The 21,118-nt window shown below is 39.1% G+C and overlaps 2 protein-coding genes across 3 annotated transcripts in view; one reads left to right on the top strand and one right to left on the bottom strand.

Moving 5' to 3' along the window:
• Window positions 1-1,788: 1,788 nt before the first annotated feature.
• On the bottom strand, window positions 1,789-20,665 carry PTCD2 (pentatricopeptide repeat domain 2). Its single transcript, XM_075020396.1, has 10 exons — window positions 20,513-20,665; window positions 18,266-18,358; window positions 15,885-16,014; window positions 14,948-15,065; window positions 13,402-13,480; window positions 12,132-12,223; window positions 8,777-8,890; window positions 7,107-7,181; window positions 6,197-6,310; window positions 1,789-4,835 (listed from the first exon to the last, which is right to left on the bottom strand). Exons 1-10 carry the CDS (start codon window positions 20,616-20,618, stop codon window positions 4,611-4,613), a joined length of 1,146 nt encoding a protein of 381 aa, XP_074876497.1. The 5' UTR covers window positions 20,619-20,665; the 3' UTR covers window positions 1,789-4,610.
• Window positions 20,633-21,118, top strand: part of MRPS27 (mitochondrial ribosomal protein S27) — a 47,626-nt gene continuing 47,140 nt past the window's right edge. The window contains exon 1 of one of the 2 annotated variants that reach the window (XM_075020395.1): window positions 20,633-20,768. In XM_075020395.1, coding sequence (XP_074876496.1) covers window positions 20,705-20,768 — 64 coding nt within the window. In that variant the 5' untranslated portion in view covers window positions 20,633-20,704. The remainder of the gene's footprint in view (window positions 20,769-21,118) is intronic. The other variant, XM_075020393.1, reaches the window with a different exon arrangement.

Here is a 21,118-nt window from a genome sequence, read left to right on the forward strand (position 1 = left end):
TCCTGCACTTATTTTGAGTTGCTGCTTGGCATAGGGACTTGGGAGCTGACCTTACCTGACAGTGTACAAAAGGGTTTGTGGTTAGTTAGAGTTATCAGTATTTCCAAAAAGCAGTGTCTATGCTTGGGGTGGTGAAGTCAGACTATCATCTCGGTTTTCACTGCACGTGCTGCTGGAATTATTAGGAGATCCAGACAACTGCACAGAGCAAAGACATACCAAAAGCTCCTGAAGGTCTTCAGCCAACTATCTTCAACAGCACAAGCAAAGATAAATATGGAAATAGCACTGTATTTCACATTACCAAACATGGGGCCAGTAGATGTAGTAAGTTTAAGACTTCCTAGTCCATCTCACTGCTTAAATTTATCAATCAGAGGAAAATAAGGTGACTTGAAAAGCAGTCTGGAAGGGGAGCAGACAATCAGACATTTGGTGAGTTCAAAACACTGGTCATAAGCAGCAGGAGAAAAACAGAGGAGGAAGGGGGTGTATGAGCAACATCTACTTCTAATAAACTTGCTAAGGACTATGTGGTAGCACAAGGGCATGTAAGCAGCCACAACAGATGTAGCTTTAAAACAAACAAGTCTCTGCTTATTTTGCAATCAAAATTTTTTAGAAGGATGCAATCTAAAACAACCCTGATGAAAAAAAACAAAGAGCAAACCCAAAGTTGAATAGCTCTAGGCCTATACACAATAGGTCTCCCTACTTTCTATAGTGCTGCAAAGTTCTAACAAGTCTTTGTTTCAAAAGTTATTTAAACTTGTGTAGAAGGTTCATTAAATACACAAAAATTCTTCTTGAGGCCTGGAAGCATTCCTGAGCTCCGCTGCAATGACTAAGCCTTTCACCTTCATTTTTATTGTTTTGAAGCAGAAAATTAACTTGGGAGAAGCACAGAGAAAGTGATCCTTCCTTACTAAGACTCAAGATGCTTGTGGAAAAGAATATGAAAAAGAAAGAGGTATTAACCCATGGAGAAAAGCAGAAGCATCTATAGCAGAGGGATAACAGTCCTTTGAAGACTGTGCACTGTGGATGTAAAAATGAGTGCTCTTAAAATTCAAGTTGGAAAAGGTGCCCAACTTTCTCTTAAAGGTATAGCAAAGTTAGCCTTCATAATTGTCACTGGTGTACTAGAACTAACATCAGCAGCCTGTCTCCTAGGTCATTGACTAGTATTTCTACAGAATACCGTAAAAACTGCATTATGATCATTGGAAAAAATGAGTTGTTTCAATAAATGCAGTAAGTTTCAAATTAAATGCTGTAAATCTATAGGTTTGCAGTCTATGCCCATCACCAACCATGCCAGGCTGCTGACTAATGCCTGGATTTTCTATTTTAAGATGGCAATGCGTTAAACATAAGGCGAACTGTTCATTCTGCCCTGCCTTTACATAACTGACACTGCAGGTAAAAGTTATCCCTGGAAATCGCGTCGGTAGGAAAGGATGATCAAGAAACGCCACCTGCTGTCTCCTGGATCACTGTTCCAAACAGCTGCTGGAGTGCAAGGACGTGCACAAAACTCATGTTTTGTTTTACTGCAGGAAGAATATTTGAATACGATAAACAGAAATCCCTTGCCATGTAACAGTACCCAAAACAGCCATAAGATCCTCATCTGGGCTACCTACTACATAAAGCTTTAAGCAGCATTTCCTACAGAAGTCTTTTGCAGTGAAACCTAGAAAAAAAATGCAGCGATTCACTTTGAAATGCAAATGCCTTGTTTTTTCCAGATTGTTCACCAAATTAAAAAAAAAATCTATTCATTGAATTTCACAATATTGGCTTCTCTTTAATTTCAAGGTTCATCCTTGATTAAAACTCCATATAAGCAAAGATAATTATTCCACTGGCTGCAATAATACAGCATACATCCTATTCTCTGAGGCTGTCTCCAAGAAATGCTCTCTAGTAACTCAGCCCTTGACATTCCCACCACTCTGACACAGCAAAACCCCTAAGTATTTGCTTAACTTTAGAAAAGTTTGGTTTCCTGATCTTGGGCACTGGGAAACCAGAAGCCAACCACATCTAAATACACTAAACTAAGCACATGGCTGAAGACTCTTCTGCACAACAGCCAGTGTGTTCAGGACCTTGATGCATCAAAAGGTATATTTATAAATACACATTCAAATCCAAGCTTTCCCAATTAACAAGCCTCTGTGAAACTTGTATAAAACAAATTAGACTTTGCTTGAAATCAGCTGCATAAATCTTGAAAGTTGTCCTTTTCTAAGGGAGGATATTACCAGTCTTCTACAACACTTCTAGAGCAACCTTCAAAATTCTAGTGTTTAATTGTCTGAATTTTGTGTGCGTTTCTTTGAACCCTCCCTTTAATCCTTCTTGGGTCCCTGCTTTCTTTTTCTAATGAAGTATTGTTAGTTATTTAAGGGCATCCCCCTTCTCTCTCAAGACAAAGAAATGGTGTTTCTTTAAAACAAATCATTGCCTTAATAGTTAGCTTAAGTAAATCAGCCTCAAGAAAACAAGTAATCAAGAGAACAAAGCATGGAAAATATCAGCTATAATGACAATTGTAATAGAAGTTATCATTACTTCAGTTGCAGGTAAGACACAGCTTCAGTCACGAATCTAACCAATTCAGATTAAAACAAGCAACCAACCATGCACATGTCAGTCCTAGGATGAACCAACTTCTTGCAATTAATGCAAGTTTGAAAATGGCAAATAAGGAAATTAAACAGAACTGACCATATATATTTGCTACCCAACAGGCTAAATGGGTCAAACTATCTTCTGTTGCCTATAAAAAGGTAGTTTTACATCAAACAGTTGTGCTGCTAGTACCAACCAAAATTGAAGAGTAGTTCACTCCTTTATTTTTTTTTAAATTAATCTTTGCCACACTGCAAGCAGCCTTTACAAATCCTGTATCAAATTTATTTGTGGAGAAAATATTGGAAGCTACTTAAGGGTCCATATTGTACTGGAAGTGTTGAAAGAATTTCCAATTGAGGGAAGAGAAAATGGCTAAAAACCTGTACTCCTGAATTACGTGTGTAATTAGGTGCTACACAGTATTACAGAAGAAGTAATTAGCTATGTTCTTAGACTAATGTATGTAGTACTTTAAACACTGCAACCACTCATAAAGAAGTGTGCACCTATTTCACAAAAATCACAACCTTCAAATGCACAAAGTTCAAAATATTCTTCACTTACACTTACATGAAATTCCATCCACTGTGTAACAGTTTTGTGCACTTTAGTATTAACAAGACATACTGGTGACATAAGTGAGTTACAGTGTTGGAGCCTCAGACAGAAACCGCTGACCTGCTGTAGCCACATTTGCTCTGATGGCCAAAGATGTGTTTCTGCATGGATGGGTTCTTGTTTCTTCTCAATGACTAACTGGCTTCAACAAAGTTTCATATAGCATGCACAGATTCACTCACAGAAGGAATCCTTTGAGTTCTGACATTTGCTTGAGAGGGGGAGAGACAAAACAAAAATAGAACAGAAGCCAAAGGAGAGATAAGGTGGCCCAACTTGGATCCAAGCTGGGCTCCACCTAGTCTTGTGCTCACAGGACTGCTAAGCTCTGTACATACACTTCATATGCAGAAGTAAAGCAAAAGTACCTGAGGGTCAGCCAAGGTATATCTGTTTCCAATTCCTTCTATTCCTGATGGTGAATGAGAAAAGATTTTTGGGTATACAGGACTCATAGTTACAAACAGCTTTTTATTACTAGAACCAAGCACATTTGACCTGGAGTCATTAAAGCTGGTCAACGTGAAGCTTCTTTGTACTGTTTCTGTGATCACTTGCTGTACGTTTGAGTGAATTATGCAGATGATATGCAATTCTAGTCTAAAAAAGTAATCATACTTGTTCCTAGGACTTGGTTGCAAATTTGTATCAAGATATGCTTATCTTGAGAGGCTTAACATCAGAAAATTTGAAGGAAGCACTATGTGGGGCCACTCACACTGAGACGTGACTTTCGTTCAGGAATCTCCTTCAAGTGATAAAACAACTGGCTGGTTACCCTGCTACCCCTACAGCATTTCCATGATCCCATTTGATGTGAAGAAACATATTAATACATTGCTTCTGAAGAAAAAGATATTAAAAGGAACAAAAGATGCTTGCTTTCCTCTGATTCTCTTGAGATGTACAGAATTTGAATAAACAGTTAAACCACTTCCATATTCTTTTATCTAGACTCTGGACTGCATCTATCCTTTCAGTCAGAACATTACATCTGATGAAGACTGAATCTTCTTCTCACAAACCACAGAATTCAGGTCAGATCCGCATACTATTTTGTTGACTTCCATCAGGACATTTAGCATAGGAAAATCCTGATTTAAGTGCCTGAGGAAAAACTTCAAATCATTCTATCACCCCATTTCTGAAAAACACACAAATACCCACCATCACAGCTTGATTTTAGCATCAAAACTGAAACATGGAAGCTACATGATCTGTATTGAAAATGCAGTTTCACACAAACAACTTAAATAATTGCTCATTGTGGAGGAGGGGGGAAGACATTTTATTTGAACCTGGCTTCTAAGAGATGCTAACAGCAGTTCAGTTTGCCATCAAATATTGAACTATTCCAACAACAGATCTGACCGACGTGGTTTAGCAGCCTGATAGCCCAATTGTTTCTGATTTAAAAGCTTTACAGGGGTCTTCTTTGAACTAGGAATCTGGAAAAGCATGTCTTCCAGTGTGCAAATGGTTATCCGTCCTGAAGCTTGTAGTTTTGTATAAATATCTCCTAATTTGGCAGAAAGGTTGGGGTTTTCTTCCATCTTTTCCCTGACTGTAGCCAGCTAAGGAGGAGAAAATGACAGATTGTTACAGTTCAGCAAGTGAAGATCTCATTCAACCATCACATTGAAGACAAGCAAACACTCAAAGAAAAAAAAAGTACGGAACGTAAGGTATTTGGCTAACACAATGACTCATAAGAAGAGGATTTTACACAGAACACATTGTGTATCACCAGACAATGGTGGAAATGAACTGGATACCTATTAGAGAGAGTTTATTAGACTTAAAACTTCTTCAAAGTTGTACAATCCTATTTCCAGTCTTAGTATAGACTAACACAATTATTTTCTTTTTAAAACCAGGAAACATAATTGCTTCCTGGAATCTACTTTCCAGATCAGCACAATTCTAATTATTACTATATATCACACTAAATGTACACTACAGTACAAATCAATAGAAGTCAGACTATAGAACACTGAGAAGTTCTGTATGCCATACACAGCGTATGAGCTGAAGTATAAGTAAATCTCTTAAAAATTGTTATTGATCAATAACCTTTTGTGGAAGGAATGGGTTAGGACTAATGCTTAGTCTTCTTAGGGACTGTTACAAATTTGCAACACAAAATCAAAATACAACATTGAGACATGCAACATTTATTGCATTGAATTTATAAAATGAAATGTTGCTTAAAAAAATTTTTAACATAGCAGTTAATATACATGGGCTATGTTTTGAAAGGGATGCCCCCCTTCTACCTAGTGTGTGTTATTTTACATATCAGTTATTCATTTTGTTTAATAGGCAGCGGTGAAAAGCTAAGTATTTAATTATTAACACAGTCTTAAAATATCTTGTTCGATATACATGTTCAAAATTAATACACTAGTAAGCTTCAGGAAAAGCAGCAGCCATGCTGCCAAGGTAATAGGGGTACATATGTGCTCTGAAGGAAGCCTTCTTGGTGATCAATACTGTAAAAGCTATCTTTTATAGTAAAATAGCAAAAGCTATTATTTCCCATGTCACACTTCCCTGTATAGCATCACAGGTCTTTCAAATATTACCAGCCTAACAGTATCACTGTGATCAGAACTTTATTCTCATTTTTACATCAAAAGGAAATAGCATAGAAGGCAAGGGATTAAATTATTTAATGCTACTAGGGAACACTTAATCTACATTCAGATGAAATTTGAGCTTCTAAGAGCAAGATCCGTAACAAAAAAGGGAAGTGGACAACTAAGTGCTTTGTCCAACAGTACAGAAAGCCAGCCAGCTGCTTTGGCATCTGAATGCATCAGAACCCAAACAACTTTAGTAGGGTGAACTCAGGTACCTGAAGTTCTGTAGCTGTACCACTGTCATCGTAGCTCAGCCAAGCACCATGGACCTTGTCTCATTACTGTATACTTACCACCTGCTCAGAAAACTCGATTTTTTTCACAAAGGGAGGAGTATCTACTTCCACTGCTGCCTCTAATGTCTTTATTACTTCTTCTAGCAAACCAGATCTGAGCTGGACAAGAACCTTAAAAATAAAATAAAACCACACCACACAAATAGTACTTATCATAAGAACGCAAATTTTAAAAAAATTGTTTGAGGAAGACATGAAGCAAAGCAGGATAAAATACATTTCTAGATGCTGCACTGATAAAAATCCATAAATCATGAAGAAAGCAGAGGGAATTATCAATTTCCACAGAGGTTTGAGGTTTTTTTGCAGCTGGGACCTGGAAAGGAAAGGTGAGCCTGGAGGCAAACCGCCTCTGATAGAGCTGCATTAGCTGTTCTTGAATAAAGTATTTTTTTTCCATAGCTTAGAGAGGTCACTTACAGGGCACATACACTAGACATTCTCTAAGGTTGTAGACCATGCAATTAGAGAAAAAAATTGTTGTATGTACATATGTGGTTAAGGTTCATAGGGCTGAACGAGGCCTGAAGTGGGCAGGGCACAGCTAAGGCAAGCATTTACTTGGAGCTGTGTTTTTTTAAATCTCTTGTAACAAGAAAGCACAAAGTCACAATGTCATAATTAGAAATTGCTCATGGGTCTATACTCCCAGATGTGGGATTGCTCTGCTTTCCATTTCCATCTGCAGCAGGAAGCGATTTTAAAAAATGGGGTAAGGGTGTTAACAATTCAGAAAGTAGCTCATCCAACTGACAGAAATTATCTGTTGGCTCAAAAACAAGCTCAGCAACAGTAGTGATACACGCCTGTATCAGAAGCTGGCCTTCTGTTACTTTGCACATGGGAGTTTTTTGTCCAGTATAGCACACTTCTCTGCAAGATTCTAATACAAAATAAGCATACTTACTTTAAGATTATTGTATAGTTTGTTCTCTGTTTTTATTATCTGGGAACAATAAAATTTGGCTTGTGCTACATCATTCTAGGAAGGAATTGTAAATAATAAAAAAATACGGTTAAACATGTGTGACATACTTTCACAATAAGAGTTCAAGAACAACAATCTTTCACAACTTTTCAATGAATCACAAACCAGCATTTAGAACCCCTTCACCAACACCCACAGACTCCAAACAGCATTCAGCCTGTGAAAGGAACATCCCACGCTGGAGTTCCCATGTCATCTGGCTCTTCAGCACATTAGACAGTACTCCCTGCCTCAGATCAGCAGAGAGAGGAAGCATGTAACTAACACTGAGTATAAGAGCACCTAAAAGATAAATGATCTACACATACGCTTCGTTTGGCACTTGTCAGAGTACTTAAATGAAGGGCAGCATATGTTAATGTGGGTACTTATCCTGCCCAGCACTTTTAACCTTTTGGACATACACATTTACAGCACTGTATCTATGTCATCAACTGATTTGTATAGACATTAAATGTTACACTGACATTTACTAGACCAACCACTGTTACTTGGGATCAAGAAACATCTTACTCACAGCAAGATGTACTGTCAAAGATAATGCAACTTAAGGAATAGTTAAATGTAATGTGAAGCATTATTCTGTTTGCAAAACAAGAATTTTAACTGATTTTTACATGAAGGAACAACATCAAGGATACTTCATGTTGTTTCAGAGACAGAGATTTTGTTTTTTAACCTCAATGCCAGTGACATGCCCTATAATGCCATCAAGCACATGAATAAATTAATTTCAATGATGCTATTGTTCAGTGTCACTGTTCACAGAGACAGTGCAAAAAAGACCACTGAGTGCATTAGAAAATTTTAACAATTCTACTTCATTCATTCAAATCCATGGACAACATCAAATTGCTAGCTCTTACAGTGCCTCTAACCTCTGTTTAGACATGAAACAGAGAAGGTTCAGAATTTCCTCAAGCTGTATACACAAATTAATGGCAGAGGAAATACTAGACTTTAGAATTTCCTAACTGTTATTCTCCTGCTCAGTCTTTCACCTTGTACTGCCTCAGAGCCTCTTCATATCAGTGCTTAGGCATATGAGGTATATGAAAACCTCCTCTTGAAGAAACTTGTGGAAAAAGACAGGCCATCTCCCAGGCAGCAGGGCAATACACATCATAGCCTTTGAGTTTGCCTCCCAAGACAAACATTTCAAAGAGGTGATTATGCAAATATTTTAAATTATCATTTTAATTCTATTTAAAGGAAACCATCACTAAGCAGCAGTATCTGCAGGACTTAGTCCATGGTTAGATCTAACCTGCTGACCTAAATCTCTTTCATTTTCTAAAAATATTCTACATGACATTGTCACTAGCACAAAATACCTGCACATTAGACATGAGATGTTTAGATTTCAGAATTTCCACATTCACTTTGTGCAGGAGTTGTCTATAATACTACTCTTTCGGGGGCTTAAAAGTTCTAGAACTTGAAGTTATTAGATAGATCAGTTATGCTTCCTCTATGTTAGCTTCCTTTCACTTACTATCTTACTACAATATATTTTACTTACTACAGTATATTTTACTACAATAAAACTATAGAGATTCAGGCACAGATCAAAACAAAAGTTACTGTACCTGCTTCAGAGCAGTTGCCACAGCAAAGTAGAACGCTCGCAGTGGTAACGCGTCACCTTTTAGCTGTGCTTCTTCGAGCAGTTTTGCAGAGATTTTGCAAGACTCCAGATTGTCCTGCATAGAAATTTCAAACCTAAGTTGCACTTGTTTTTCTTGTGATCTGAAAGGACTGTAGGCAATTGCAATCGCATTCAGAAGGCATTCAGAGTCAACATACTATAAGATTACTACGGCAATCCATATCTGAACCCAACGAAGTAGATTCTGTGCACCACTTCTTGAGAAACACATCAAAATATGATATTCATAGCTACAGAGTTCAGAAGAGGGTAAAAATAACTTCCATTATTTTAACAACTACGCCTTGCCCTAACTGTTTTGGCTTCTACAAGAGATAAAACAACCCCGGCACTATGCTAAAACCAACTGACACTTTCCTTTCCACTTTCCAGTCGTTCCCAAATCAGGAAAAATCCTGATTTTTTTGTCCTTAGCTTTATTCTAAAAGCTACATTAGATAGTTAATGAAAAGCAGTGTTTTCTAAGCATTGAACTACTCAGCACCATTACACTAAAGAAATCCGTGTATGTGCAAATTTGGACATTCAGCAATTTTTAGCCTCTCTTACGGATTAAATCTTGCAAGACGTTTCCCAAGTATATATTCTAATACAATAGCTTAGACATTTGCCTGTTTTCCAACACAGAAAGCTTCCATTATTGCTAGGACTATTTTCAATAGGAGTCTATAGTAAAAGGCAATGAGTTTACTGGTGTGTTGTCTCACAAACCACCAACTCTCAAAAACAATGCTACTCACATTGGAAATCATGAATAGAGCTGACTGGACCCCAAACAAAATAATAACTGCCAAACTTAAAAGCTGGCAGCAGGAAGATTTTGTAACAACTGGTACCATAAATATGGGTAAGAGCCTTCATATTCGTTCCTAGTATTTGGTGTTGATTTCTGTTCCTACTGTTCAAAGAGTCATTCCTGCAAAATACTGGTCATGATTTAAGAAATTATGGTCATCCTTTGGGTGTTTACGGGATGCTTTTCCATGCCACTCCTGAATGGTCTGCGCAGCTTGTGAAAGTACCTTTTGAACCACATGAGAAACCTGTGGTTTAAACCATGTTCTTTGAAAATTTAGAAACATTCTGACAGGAGATTGATTATTACATAAATATTTTGTTGTCATCAAAAGGCCTATAGCCTTTCCTGCACTAAAAGAAGGAGCATCTTTTACCTTAGAGGATAGCAGTGCCTTACAATGATTTAAAACATCTCAGGAGTGTTTTAGACTTGACCTCTAAACTACTTTTGTACAAAGATTAAACATTAATTCCTTCGTTTATCCACCAGCAATAATCTGAAATTTAAGCCTTGTACATTTTTCTGTACTGGTCTCTGGCCTGGTTATTCAAAAGAAACCAAGAATTAACCTGGTAAAAATCCAGCACTGCTCTTAATGATACCAGCACCATTATTTCCAGTACTCAAGTAGTGCATCTTGAAGATATTTCCCTTCAGTTTTTTTTCTGAAATTTATTACATTGCATTGCGACTAAAAACACTTTTGAGCTTCATGGCTTCTCCTCCTACCACTAGTAGCTGAATCAACAGATTAAGCTTTTGAAAGAGCTCCACCTAATCCTCTTTAGTGCATAAAGGGTTACTACAGCTTATTCCCTTATTGATAGTATTTTATCTTAATGAAAAAAAACCCACAAATTTATTATGGCTGTTAAAACAGCTGGGTGACAGTTTGGAATAATTTCCCCTTTATTTTTACCAATTCACTAAACAAGTAATGATGGGCCAGATTCTCTACTGAAAACACAGGTAGGGCCAGAGGTAATAGAAAACAGAAGTCTCAGGAACCTCTTCCTGTTGCACATGCCATGGATCCAAGCCTTGTGACAGCAGGCTGTGGAAAGAATGATGTAAAGATTTTGTGGAAGAAGCTACAGCAGAGGGAGTAAAGGATACCTCAGAGAAACACAGTGGGTTTCTATGAAACCTTTACCTAAACAGGCGGAGTACAGACCAAGGAGCAACCTTGAAGTGGTAAATATTGCCTCAGTGGATGCTAGTAGCAAACACTAGCTTATAAACTTGGCTTGTAGTGTAGTGTCAGAGTCTTTCCACATTGAAAACTTTCTAAAAAAGGTGCCTTCTATGTAGAACTGGTAACATCCCTAAACTGACTGCAATCATCAATCTCTAGCTGTTTTTAACAGCAGACAACTTCCACAGCTCTTTCTCCACGCTGTCTACTGCCCCACTCACCAAACACCAAAGCCACATGTCTATTTCTATTTCCCCTGACCTAACGGCAGCCCTGATTCATTAGAACTGAGAATTTTGGAAGCACCACATAAATTACTACTGAGCTACCTTTTAGGCCAACTCCTTTTTATCACATGTGCAGTCAGTTTCACTGCATGGTTAACTGAAAAACCTGAGGAAGTTTAGTCTAGTGGTGTAATTTTTCCTCCACTAGTGTTTTCCTTCCTAAAAACATGGGGAAATTTAAGAAGAGTTTCCTACTGAGTTTGGGAAGGGCCTATGTTAATATTTCAAATTGCAGAACTAATTCAAATCTGGAGAGGAAGATCAAAATAAAAAAGTCTGGGGATCTCACTATGCTACAAAAGGGAAACAGTTCTAAGGAAACAGTCGTAGAACCTCTGTAGCCTAGTTTCATACTGTGTTCATGCTCTTTTTCTCCGAGATAAAAATACAGTTAAGCTCAAAGGGCAGCCTGTCTCTCACTGAAGGCATTCATTTAGGTTTCTTTTCTCCACTCAGCTGCTCATTTTCATCAGGCATGTAGGAACAGGTTACCTTCGAAAACTCTAATCCTTATCAAATTTGGGTGCAATTACAGAAATGGTTCAAGTTTACTTGGAGGGGGAGAAATGAATGGGAGATGCCTGACAAACAGAACATATCATATATATATCTTGTCTCTTAAGGAAGCCAGACTATAAAACCAATACTGAGGCTCAAGCACAGAGTACAGTCTGAAGAGATGCAGAGATCCCAGAGAAAGAATACTATCAGCTAATCAAAGGCTGTATCAAATTTGTTCCTTAGTGCTTACGTCCGTGTAATTTTTTAGAGATTTGCTTTGTGACATTAGTTTGCATGGGAAGCTATATATGTGCACCATATCATGCACAATAAAGCAATTTAGGACTTAAATATGTCTAAAATATTTGCACCAGATAAGAAATCATGACTGGGAACATATGGAAATTTTAAAATCAAAAAAAGGGAAGACATAGAGATGGCATTTCAAATACTTTTTCATCACATAAAAAGTGATCGCATTCAAAGTACTTACCAGTTTGTAGCATATTGCAAATGCAAGTAGGTATGTTTCTTTGTTGAAAGGTATACCTTGTTTTTTCATTTCTACCAGAACTTCCAAAGCACCTATCAAAAATACATTAGTATTACTCACTTCACAAATTTAAGGCTGTACATTTAGTAACTGGGAAAAAAAAATATTCAGTGTGGTATGAGCTCAGTAAGTCTATTTCAAAATAAGAACATAAACTGAAATCTGGGGTTTTTTTAATTAATACATTTCAAAAGTTTCATTTATAGTCAGTTGGATGTAAATATTTCTTCCCAGCAAGGAGGTTTTCAATCTACATTAGCACCTGGCCTTACTGTTCTATTATTTTCATAAAAATCTAAAACTAAATTGTAGATACTTGACAAAGGCACTCTCATTCTTCCTAACTGCCCAGAAATCAAGCCTTTTAAATACATTATCAAATCTTCCACCATTTTAGGCAAACTAACACACACACATGTTCTACTACACCACAACACTGCATTCAGGCTCTGACCTAGTTATTTTTACAGTGGCTCCGTCTCAACTTTTAGGACAACTACTGGACTTAGATTTGTCAAACATCAAGATACCAAGCACTGCATGTTCAACAAATTTCAAATAAAGGGATTTGCTTGAAAAGCTTACTCCATACTCAATTTAAGATTTTCTCATGGAAAGACTTTTCAGTCAGGTCAGATGATTCCCCCTTACCCTCACAAAAAGCCAAACTAATTTGAAGCATTTGACTTAAATATTGCAGTAGCCACCTTGTGTGGGCACACTAGTAAGACAAACAAAGAGAAGACTATGGTCTAGTTTTGTTATCAAAGGAAAAAGGGTACTCTTTCCTGCTCTGACACAAATCCAGAACTGCCAAAAAAAATGTTGAAAAATTTACTGTTCCAAAAACCATGTAAAACAAACTTTCAATAGAGAAAACAAAAAGCTATGGGAAATAATATGGCAAAGAGAAGTTAAGCCTTCAGAGAAGAGAGTTTAGGAAACAGGCCCCCTGGATAATCACAATTCTGTGCAACTGAGAATGGTAAGAATACCACTGGAAGTATGAAACAAATACAGCCTCCATTTTTATTACACACTACAGTGCAGCTCATTCTTATCTACACTGATTTGTATGATGTTTGGCCTTCTAAAACCACAAACCAATCAGCAATATTCATTAAAAATATATATATTTATATATACACACACACACTTACAGTGAGAAGCATCCTCAAAATGCATTTGGCTTAGTAAATACAGTACTTACTTTCAAAATGGCCCTTTTTAAACAACATAGTCATCAAAATATGGAATGATGTACTCTCTGAGAAAAAACCACGCAAATTCTGGAGAATAAACAAACAGAGCAAGTGTAAAGGAAGTTAGAACAGTGAGCATTCTTACTATGCACAGCACAGCATTTAACAGGTCTTCCTACTGGAATAAGCCCCACCTTCACAAGTTCAACATTTAACTCTCGATTCCCTGACATCCCTCTGTCAAGTAATCTCTAAAATACCAGTGACGCAGTATGGTCAAAAGCTCACTAAAATTAAACAGAAATTTCTCAGAGATTCCCACTGTCGTTTTTTTTAAATGACAGATTGTGACCTCTAAGTTAATGTAAGCAGAAGTCATCGACTAATGACAACTCCAAAATCTCAGCAGAAATATAGCCTGCAGCTGATTAACAATATCTTTGGCGTAAAGTACCACCACCATGAAACTGAAAGAATTTTTTGCTAATCACTGTATCAAATGATGAACTGATCAGCACAAGGGCTTCAGTAATGACAAGCAGAGTAGCAGAAGAAAGAGCAAGTGTATTTTACATTACACTTTAATCACACTGTGTGTTGGGAATAGCCAAATAAAATGCCAGAGGTATTAAGTCTAAATTTTTGCAGCAGAGTCTGAAGATGTGGTACTGTACCTTACTACCCATCAGTCACCAAGTCCTGCAAGTACTGCAGGACCTGTCTTAATGACATAGTCTCAATTAAAAACAAAACAAAACAAAACAAAACCCACACATACCCTTACACGTGTCTAATTTAAGAATAGTAGCCCAAGCAAGACTTCTCCCATTTCTGACTAGGCATATCCCATGCCTTAATGAATTAACATCATAGCAATGGCTTTCCACTGGCTGCCAGAGATCTTTGAAGAAATGACATTATTGCACTGAATCTTTTTAATTTATTATGCACTGGGCATGATTAATCTCTTGTCATAATAGCACACATTGCATTTTACAGATGTTCAAAACCAAGGCCTTTAAGTTTCTTCAGCACTGAAATGGCCAAGTTCCTGAGCTGACAAATATCATACCACCTCTACAGGGTTCAGAGGGAGTTTGAAGTACAGAGTAACGTGACAAGTCTGTTGGCGCAAATATCCAAGCGATTTCAGAGGACTACTGCATAAAAACTTAGAAGTGTTAATTTCCAGGAATGACCTAATGCAACAGAGGATGTAGGAAAATATGCATCAGCTGTGGTCATTTGAGGAATTACTTGTTAATCAATACTTTTTCTTCAAATGATGCAATTATGCAGAAGTGCAATAATAAAGTTATCAGTCAAACTGGCATTTAATTTTTTGTTTTAATTACTGTTTTGCTGTTTTTAAAATAAAGACCATGTAATCTGCATCCTTACATAAATGTCACAGACATCCTTGCTACTGCAACACATATACTTCAAGTCTATGAGCTCAAGCAAGGCTCATGCGTAGCATACCCATTGCTCACATTGGACTACTACTACTACTACTACTAACAACAATATTTTCAAAATATATAGGAGAATTACCTGATCTTTGATAAGTTCTACTGCAGGTCTTTCAAGGTCCAGCTCGTAACACAGCCTCATAAAGAGGGGCCCAAATTTAAAATTACGTAAGGCTGCGATTCCATTCTGTTCATGGTACCTATTGGAAAGGTTAAAAAAAAAGTTAATCACACAGGGCATGGAATTTGTCAAGGGAAACCAGCTTTAAATAGACAGCAAGATCTGTACGTGCAATGACAGAGGCACACTTCTCTATCTGCACCAGCCAATGACATTTAGATAACAGGAGATTAATTTTATGGAAAAAATATTGTTTTGATCAAACTAATAAATTAACTAGTAATATGTAATCTCTTCTATTTCCACTAAAGTAACCTGCATTGGATTAGTAATAGAATGGGCCTCTGCCATGAAAATCCCCAGCTACTTTACCTTCTATTTACAGGGCAATAGCACAGGAAGTTGCAGGAGTCCCTGCTAAAATACCTCAACTTTTTCTCTCCTACACTAATAAATAAATAAAAAGTTAAAGTGTTTTACTTTTTTCTTTATTAGCTCCTACACTGTAATTGCTCAGAAGGCTTTCACTCATAAACTTCCTGACCTGCCACTGCTGGGTCCAGACCAGTTTATAACCAGGTGTGTCTTGGCTGGAAGCTGCCATTGAACAAACCACTACCTCTCAGCTGAGAGATGACATTCTGTGTAGCTTGCTATTCATTCTGCATATAGTGGGACATCACTTTGCTTCCACAGCTTGACTCTCCTTTGATCTGAGAGCCTCTGAAGGGTTGGAAGATCCAAAGTAAATGGAAATACAGCCTTAGTTTAAGGGATTAAGTATGCATATAGCCACTGAATTAGGGCAAACCCTCAACTGCAGACATCACCCGAGATGATCTAATATAAGCAAAAAAATAAAGACAGAAAAAAGCGTTACCTGGATTGTTAGAAATACCTGTAAATAACTTTTCTGGCTAGTTCCACATCAGATGAAGTCTGACATAAATGCAGTAGATTTTTTAATTCATTTTTGAGAATCATTCCATTTTTCTTTAATTTTTCTTTAATACTTTTAAAATACGGATCTGAAAATAAAACACGTTATAGCAGCAGTCTATAGACAATTTCATTACCTGTGCTGCGTACTCAGTACCTGAAACATGGAGATTCAATGAAGCAGAAAGTTTGTTTTCTTCATCATGAAAAAGGTATAAAGCTTCTCACAAACAAGCATGCTTAGGTGTCCCCATGAGGTCATGTCAGACTTGGAAAACCAAGACAACACTTACTGTGAACTTAATTTCATTGTGTGTGTTATGGAATATATCAGGTAATACAAAAAATTTAAAGAGGAAGGAAGTTTAGTAAGTCACATTTTCTGCCTTATGTTCTTTTTTGGACAAGCAAGCAAACAAACAAAACTAATCCCACTCAGCATTCAAACGAGCGTAAGAACTTCTACTCAACACTGTTCGTACAGAAGATTTAAATTCCCTCATGATTGATGCAAACACAGAGCCTCATACATAATCTATGTATTTCTATACATAGCCATAAACTTAGAGTTGCTTCTCCCCCAAAGCGGGGGTAATCCTCCCGTTGGCAATCTCAAGGCTCTGATTCACACATACACAAGACTAAAATCACATGTACCACCTGGCAGCCCCATTCCTCTAATGGTGCTGCCCCTGGTCTTGGGTGGGGAAGTGAACTTTTTTGTAGAGGTTGCTGGGTCATTGCTGTTTACGAGTGAGTAACCTACACGAGAGGTGCAAAGTGAGCACCCCAGAGAACATATTAGCTACTGGATGTATATCTGTTGCTACATGCAAATACAAGTCCTTACTCAAGACTGAGATGCAGAGCTGAGTCCTGTGAAGTCAGAAGAATGCATATATGTAAGTATGCATATATAAGGGTTCAAAGGTGCACAGAAACACCTGGAAGCTGAGATGTGTTTGTAAAGAACACATAATAGTTATTATAACTACTGTAGGTAATTGTTTAACTGCAGTATGTAATAGTATAACTATTATAGTTAATAGTTGCATTATAACTGTAATAAATAATACCTATTATATATTCTGTGTAACAGAACAGTTATTCTGCTTTTTCCATTTCTAAATCAAGTTTACTACTAGCCCTAATTACTTCTTTTCATCTTTCAAGTATTAGACAAAACACTGGGTATAGAAACTGTGCACATATAGACACAAATAGGTGCTTGGCACATTGTTTCCATCAGTCTTCAGAGGCTACTATTTGTACAAAACAAAAAGGTCAACTATGACCTCTAAAGCCAAATATTTGGCTTCTACAAACCTGTTTTAGCAAAAGTGATTGGCCCATAGCAATAAATTAAATGTATCTCAAGTACAGGAATAATCCCCAACATGAGTATATCATCATCACAGCAAAATATAGTAACATTATGACTTGCCACTGCCCAATTTAAATTCTACTTTTAATTAATATAGAAAAACTGTCATCTTGACTTTACCTCCCTCTCTGTCCCAGAAGACTGGTTTATATAAAACTAAATTTAATTATTTGTCTCTTCCTTGCCACACAAAATAAATCAAAATTAACTATATCCTTTGGAAAAATTGTCAATTTGTATCACTAGAACACCTGCATATGATTAAACAGGTGCAGGAAATGGAGTTTTACATAACCTTTCTTAAATACTAAGGGCTTTTATGGTCATTAAGGAAAGGAATTTGTATATGCTTTAAACAGCATGACCAAATTCCATCAGAAAAAATCCACTGATATTGCTCCTTCGTTAGTTTGGAAAACCTGAATTTGTTTTTCATATTCTGAGTATGCATATGTCAACTGGAATTGGGTGTACAACTGAGAACTTACATTAGGTAAAAGGAAAAAAAACCTAAAAGAATAAGCTAACTAGATTTACAGAGCAGATTAAAAGACAATTACTGGCATAGGCCTTCTCTAGATAGTTCAGTAGCTATTAGGCTTTGTATTAACTTTCTCTGCTGATGGTGTATTTGAACCAAGATTTGTAGACTGAAACAGTATTTTCTATTTGACTATCTGACAAGGTCAGAAAAGGACACACACATCTCAGGTCTTATGTAAACACCTTGCATACTTGAAAGCTTCTCCACATTTTCCAACACAGCATGACTAATATTGTTTTATTCTACAAAGCCTCAGATCTTCCAATAATTTTAGCTAAAAAAAATTTGCAAGAGGAAGTTGTGAGTTGTTGCTTTAAATGGGGTCAATTGGTGTCACATTGACTTTGACTGTCTTGTTTCCTAGGACTCACGCTAAAACTGAGAATGATGACTATGAAATAAATACCAATACCTTTATTGCCATGAACTTCATTTCTGATTACCATTTTCATCTGCTGAAATTCTTGTAACTTTATATCATCTTCTGTTAGCAGATACCGCTTCCCTACCACAAGAAAAAAAGAGGAAGGTTGAGTTTTATGTCACACCGTCTGTTTTAATACTACTGAACTTTGCAGTTACGAATTACTGCTGTTATTTATTGTGTGATGCCAGACCACTGGCAGCATGACACTAAAAAAAAAAAAAAAAAAGACTACAAACTTTGCAGTTGCTCATGTCACTGACAAAAGAACCCCCACATTATGTCACAACTTTCCAGAGTTAACGTGTACAAGGATGAAGAAGTATATTTTTATTTGATGTGCAAAGGAAAAACTAGAGACACCATTTCTCTCCATCTAGCCAAGGTACAAGATGACTCTGCACAAGAATAAGATCTTTCCCCCCTTTCATGCTTTTATAATGATTTTTCTTGTACTGTCTTTGTTCACCACAATTGATTAGTGGCATAGCTTCTTTTCCTCACACGTGCTGTCCCCGCTATTGTAGAATGCAATGTTCTGGAAGTTCCAAATGCAGTAGGAAGACAAAAGGGAAAAAAAAAAAAAAAGCTTATTATTTGGATTGTAGTAACACTCAGGAGACCTAGTGAAGTTCTGGTGCAGTACAGACTATCAGAGATAAGACAAGTCATTGAGTCTAGAATCTCAACATTAACTTTGAGTGTCAGCCTCAACTGTACTGTGTTGTATGCTCATTTAACGAAAGCATTATGCAAATGCTGTTGGTGAAGTTTTTGCTGCCACAAAACCAGCTCTCCAGTAGATTTTTATTTGCAACCAATAATTTTGTAACAGAGAGTCACTGTAACAGTTTATGTTGCCATGGTCTGATCTTTTAAGTTTTTGGCTTCTTAAAGAATGATTCTAATCATGAAGGGACAAGAGCAAGTATTGACCCAAGTTAGGTTATTTATTCTCCTTCTGCATTTCCCTAGCAAATTGTAACAGGCCATGCAAATAAAAACACTTGTTTTCTATGTGAGCGAAGCATGCTAATGACACACTTCATAAAATCAGAAGAAAAAAATTCCATTAAATGGCACCTTTAGCCCTTAAATTTAATGGAAACAGTTCTAATGGGTAAACAAATACACTTTACCTAGCATGAAATTGGCCTGGATTACCCTGCCATTTACTTCCCACAGACCTTCTCAGCTCGTCTAACACCAAAAGACCATCCTTGTCCTGGGCCTCTCCAGAGCTGATGCAGGAACCATGCTGGTGCCTGGGGCGGGACAGGCGCATCCCACCTCATAGACAGTCAGTGGTCACAGGTGGTGTCAGCAGAGAGCTTGCTTGGGGCTGCAGAATTTTACCCTTCTTGAATTCAATTTGCTGAATTTGACCGCTTCCTTAAATTCATACCTTACAGTGTTATAGAAACAAACCACTGCAAAAGTCAAATTAAGAGGGCCTCCGAGGAAAAAGGAGGGAGATTAATACAATGGCTGGTGCACGCAGGCAGTGCAGGCTGTGGCAGAGAACTTAACCAACCAACTTGCTTTACCTCAGCTGTGCTGCAACCTTCTAAAAGGAAGGCCAGTGAAGAGTGGCGGGCAGACCACCACGCAGGATGTCTCTGAGGGGTCTAACAGAGCTGTAAACTGAGCGAAACCTCCACTGACACTGGCGCAGCAGGCCGGGAGCCCAGGCGAGGCCTACGCCGGGGACCCTTCTGCCATATACCTCCTCTCCCCCACGTGTCCCCGTTTTGTTCTCTGGGCAAGGGAGCACCTTCGAAGGGCCTCTGAAGCCCGGGGGCGGTGGTGGTGACAACCAGCAGGCGCAGCGCAGGGCCTGGATAACGTTTTTGTCCTCCCTGAATACATATTTATGAAACTGCATGGGGTTGGGTTTTGTTTGGTTTTTTTTTTTTTCCAGTGCTTCGTATCCAGCCAGCAGCAAGCACGGGATAAACTGAGTAACGCTGCCGCACCAGCTCTGCCCACCCAACCGCGGCTCAACGGGGCCCGCTCCGGAACCCAGCGGGAGCCCCTCGGCCCTCCCCGCTACCGTGACCCCGCGCCGAGACCGCCGTCCCCGCAGGAACTACAACTCCCGTCAGGCACAAGGCCGGCGCCGGCCGCCGGGCCTGCCGGGAGTTGTAGTACTCCGGTCGGCCCCCCAGCCGGCGGGCACCCCAAGGCCCCGGCCGGGCATCCCGCCGCCCGCCCCCGCCGCGCAGCCCGCGGTACCTCCAGGTGCGCAGCCCCAGCAGCCCGAGGCGGGCGGGCGAACCGCCGAGCGCCGCACCGCCTCCCGCACCACCCGCTGGGAGCCGCCAGCGAGCACCGCCGCCATCTTGCGCCCGGGCCCGCCGCCGCGACCGGGGGCGGGGCGCTCGCAGGCCTTGCCCCTCGCCGGCGCTCGCTTCCTCCCTCGGCGCCATGGCCGCCTGCGTGCTCGGCCGAGGCGTGCTCTGGAGCGGGAGGGTCCTCGGCGCTGCGGCAGGTCGGTGGTCCGTGGGCAGCGGGGCGAGGGCGGAGGGGCGCGCTGAGAGATGTCGCGGGCCTGGCTGGGCCGGGCCCTCGAGTCGCCGTGGTAGCCGCTGGCTGCCGTGGCCGCCGCCGTGGGGAGCGTGAGCAGGGACGGGGTGCTGCGTGGGGACTTCTCCTTCATGCGTCCATATATAAAATTGGGGACAGCTGTAGGAGGGCGTAGCGCTAACATGCGGTGCGGGAGGGTATTCTTAGTTTGTTCTTTATAGATGTTCCGCCTTGCCGATTTCATAGCTTAATATGTTAGGGCCTGCCTTTGTGGGTCACGGGAAGCCGCGCGGACTTGTCTGGAGGCCGCCAAAC

The sequence above is a fragment of the Buteo buteo genome, chromosome Z, assembly GCF_964188355.1.
Source record: "Buteo buteo chromosome Z, bButBut1.hap1.1, whole genome shotgun sequence".
NCBI lineage: Eukaryota > Metazoa > Chordata > Aves > Accipitriformes > Accipitridae > Buteo > Buteo buteo.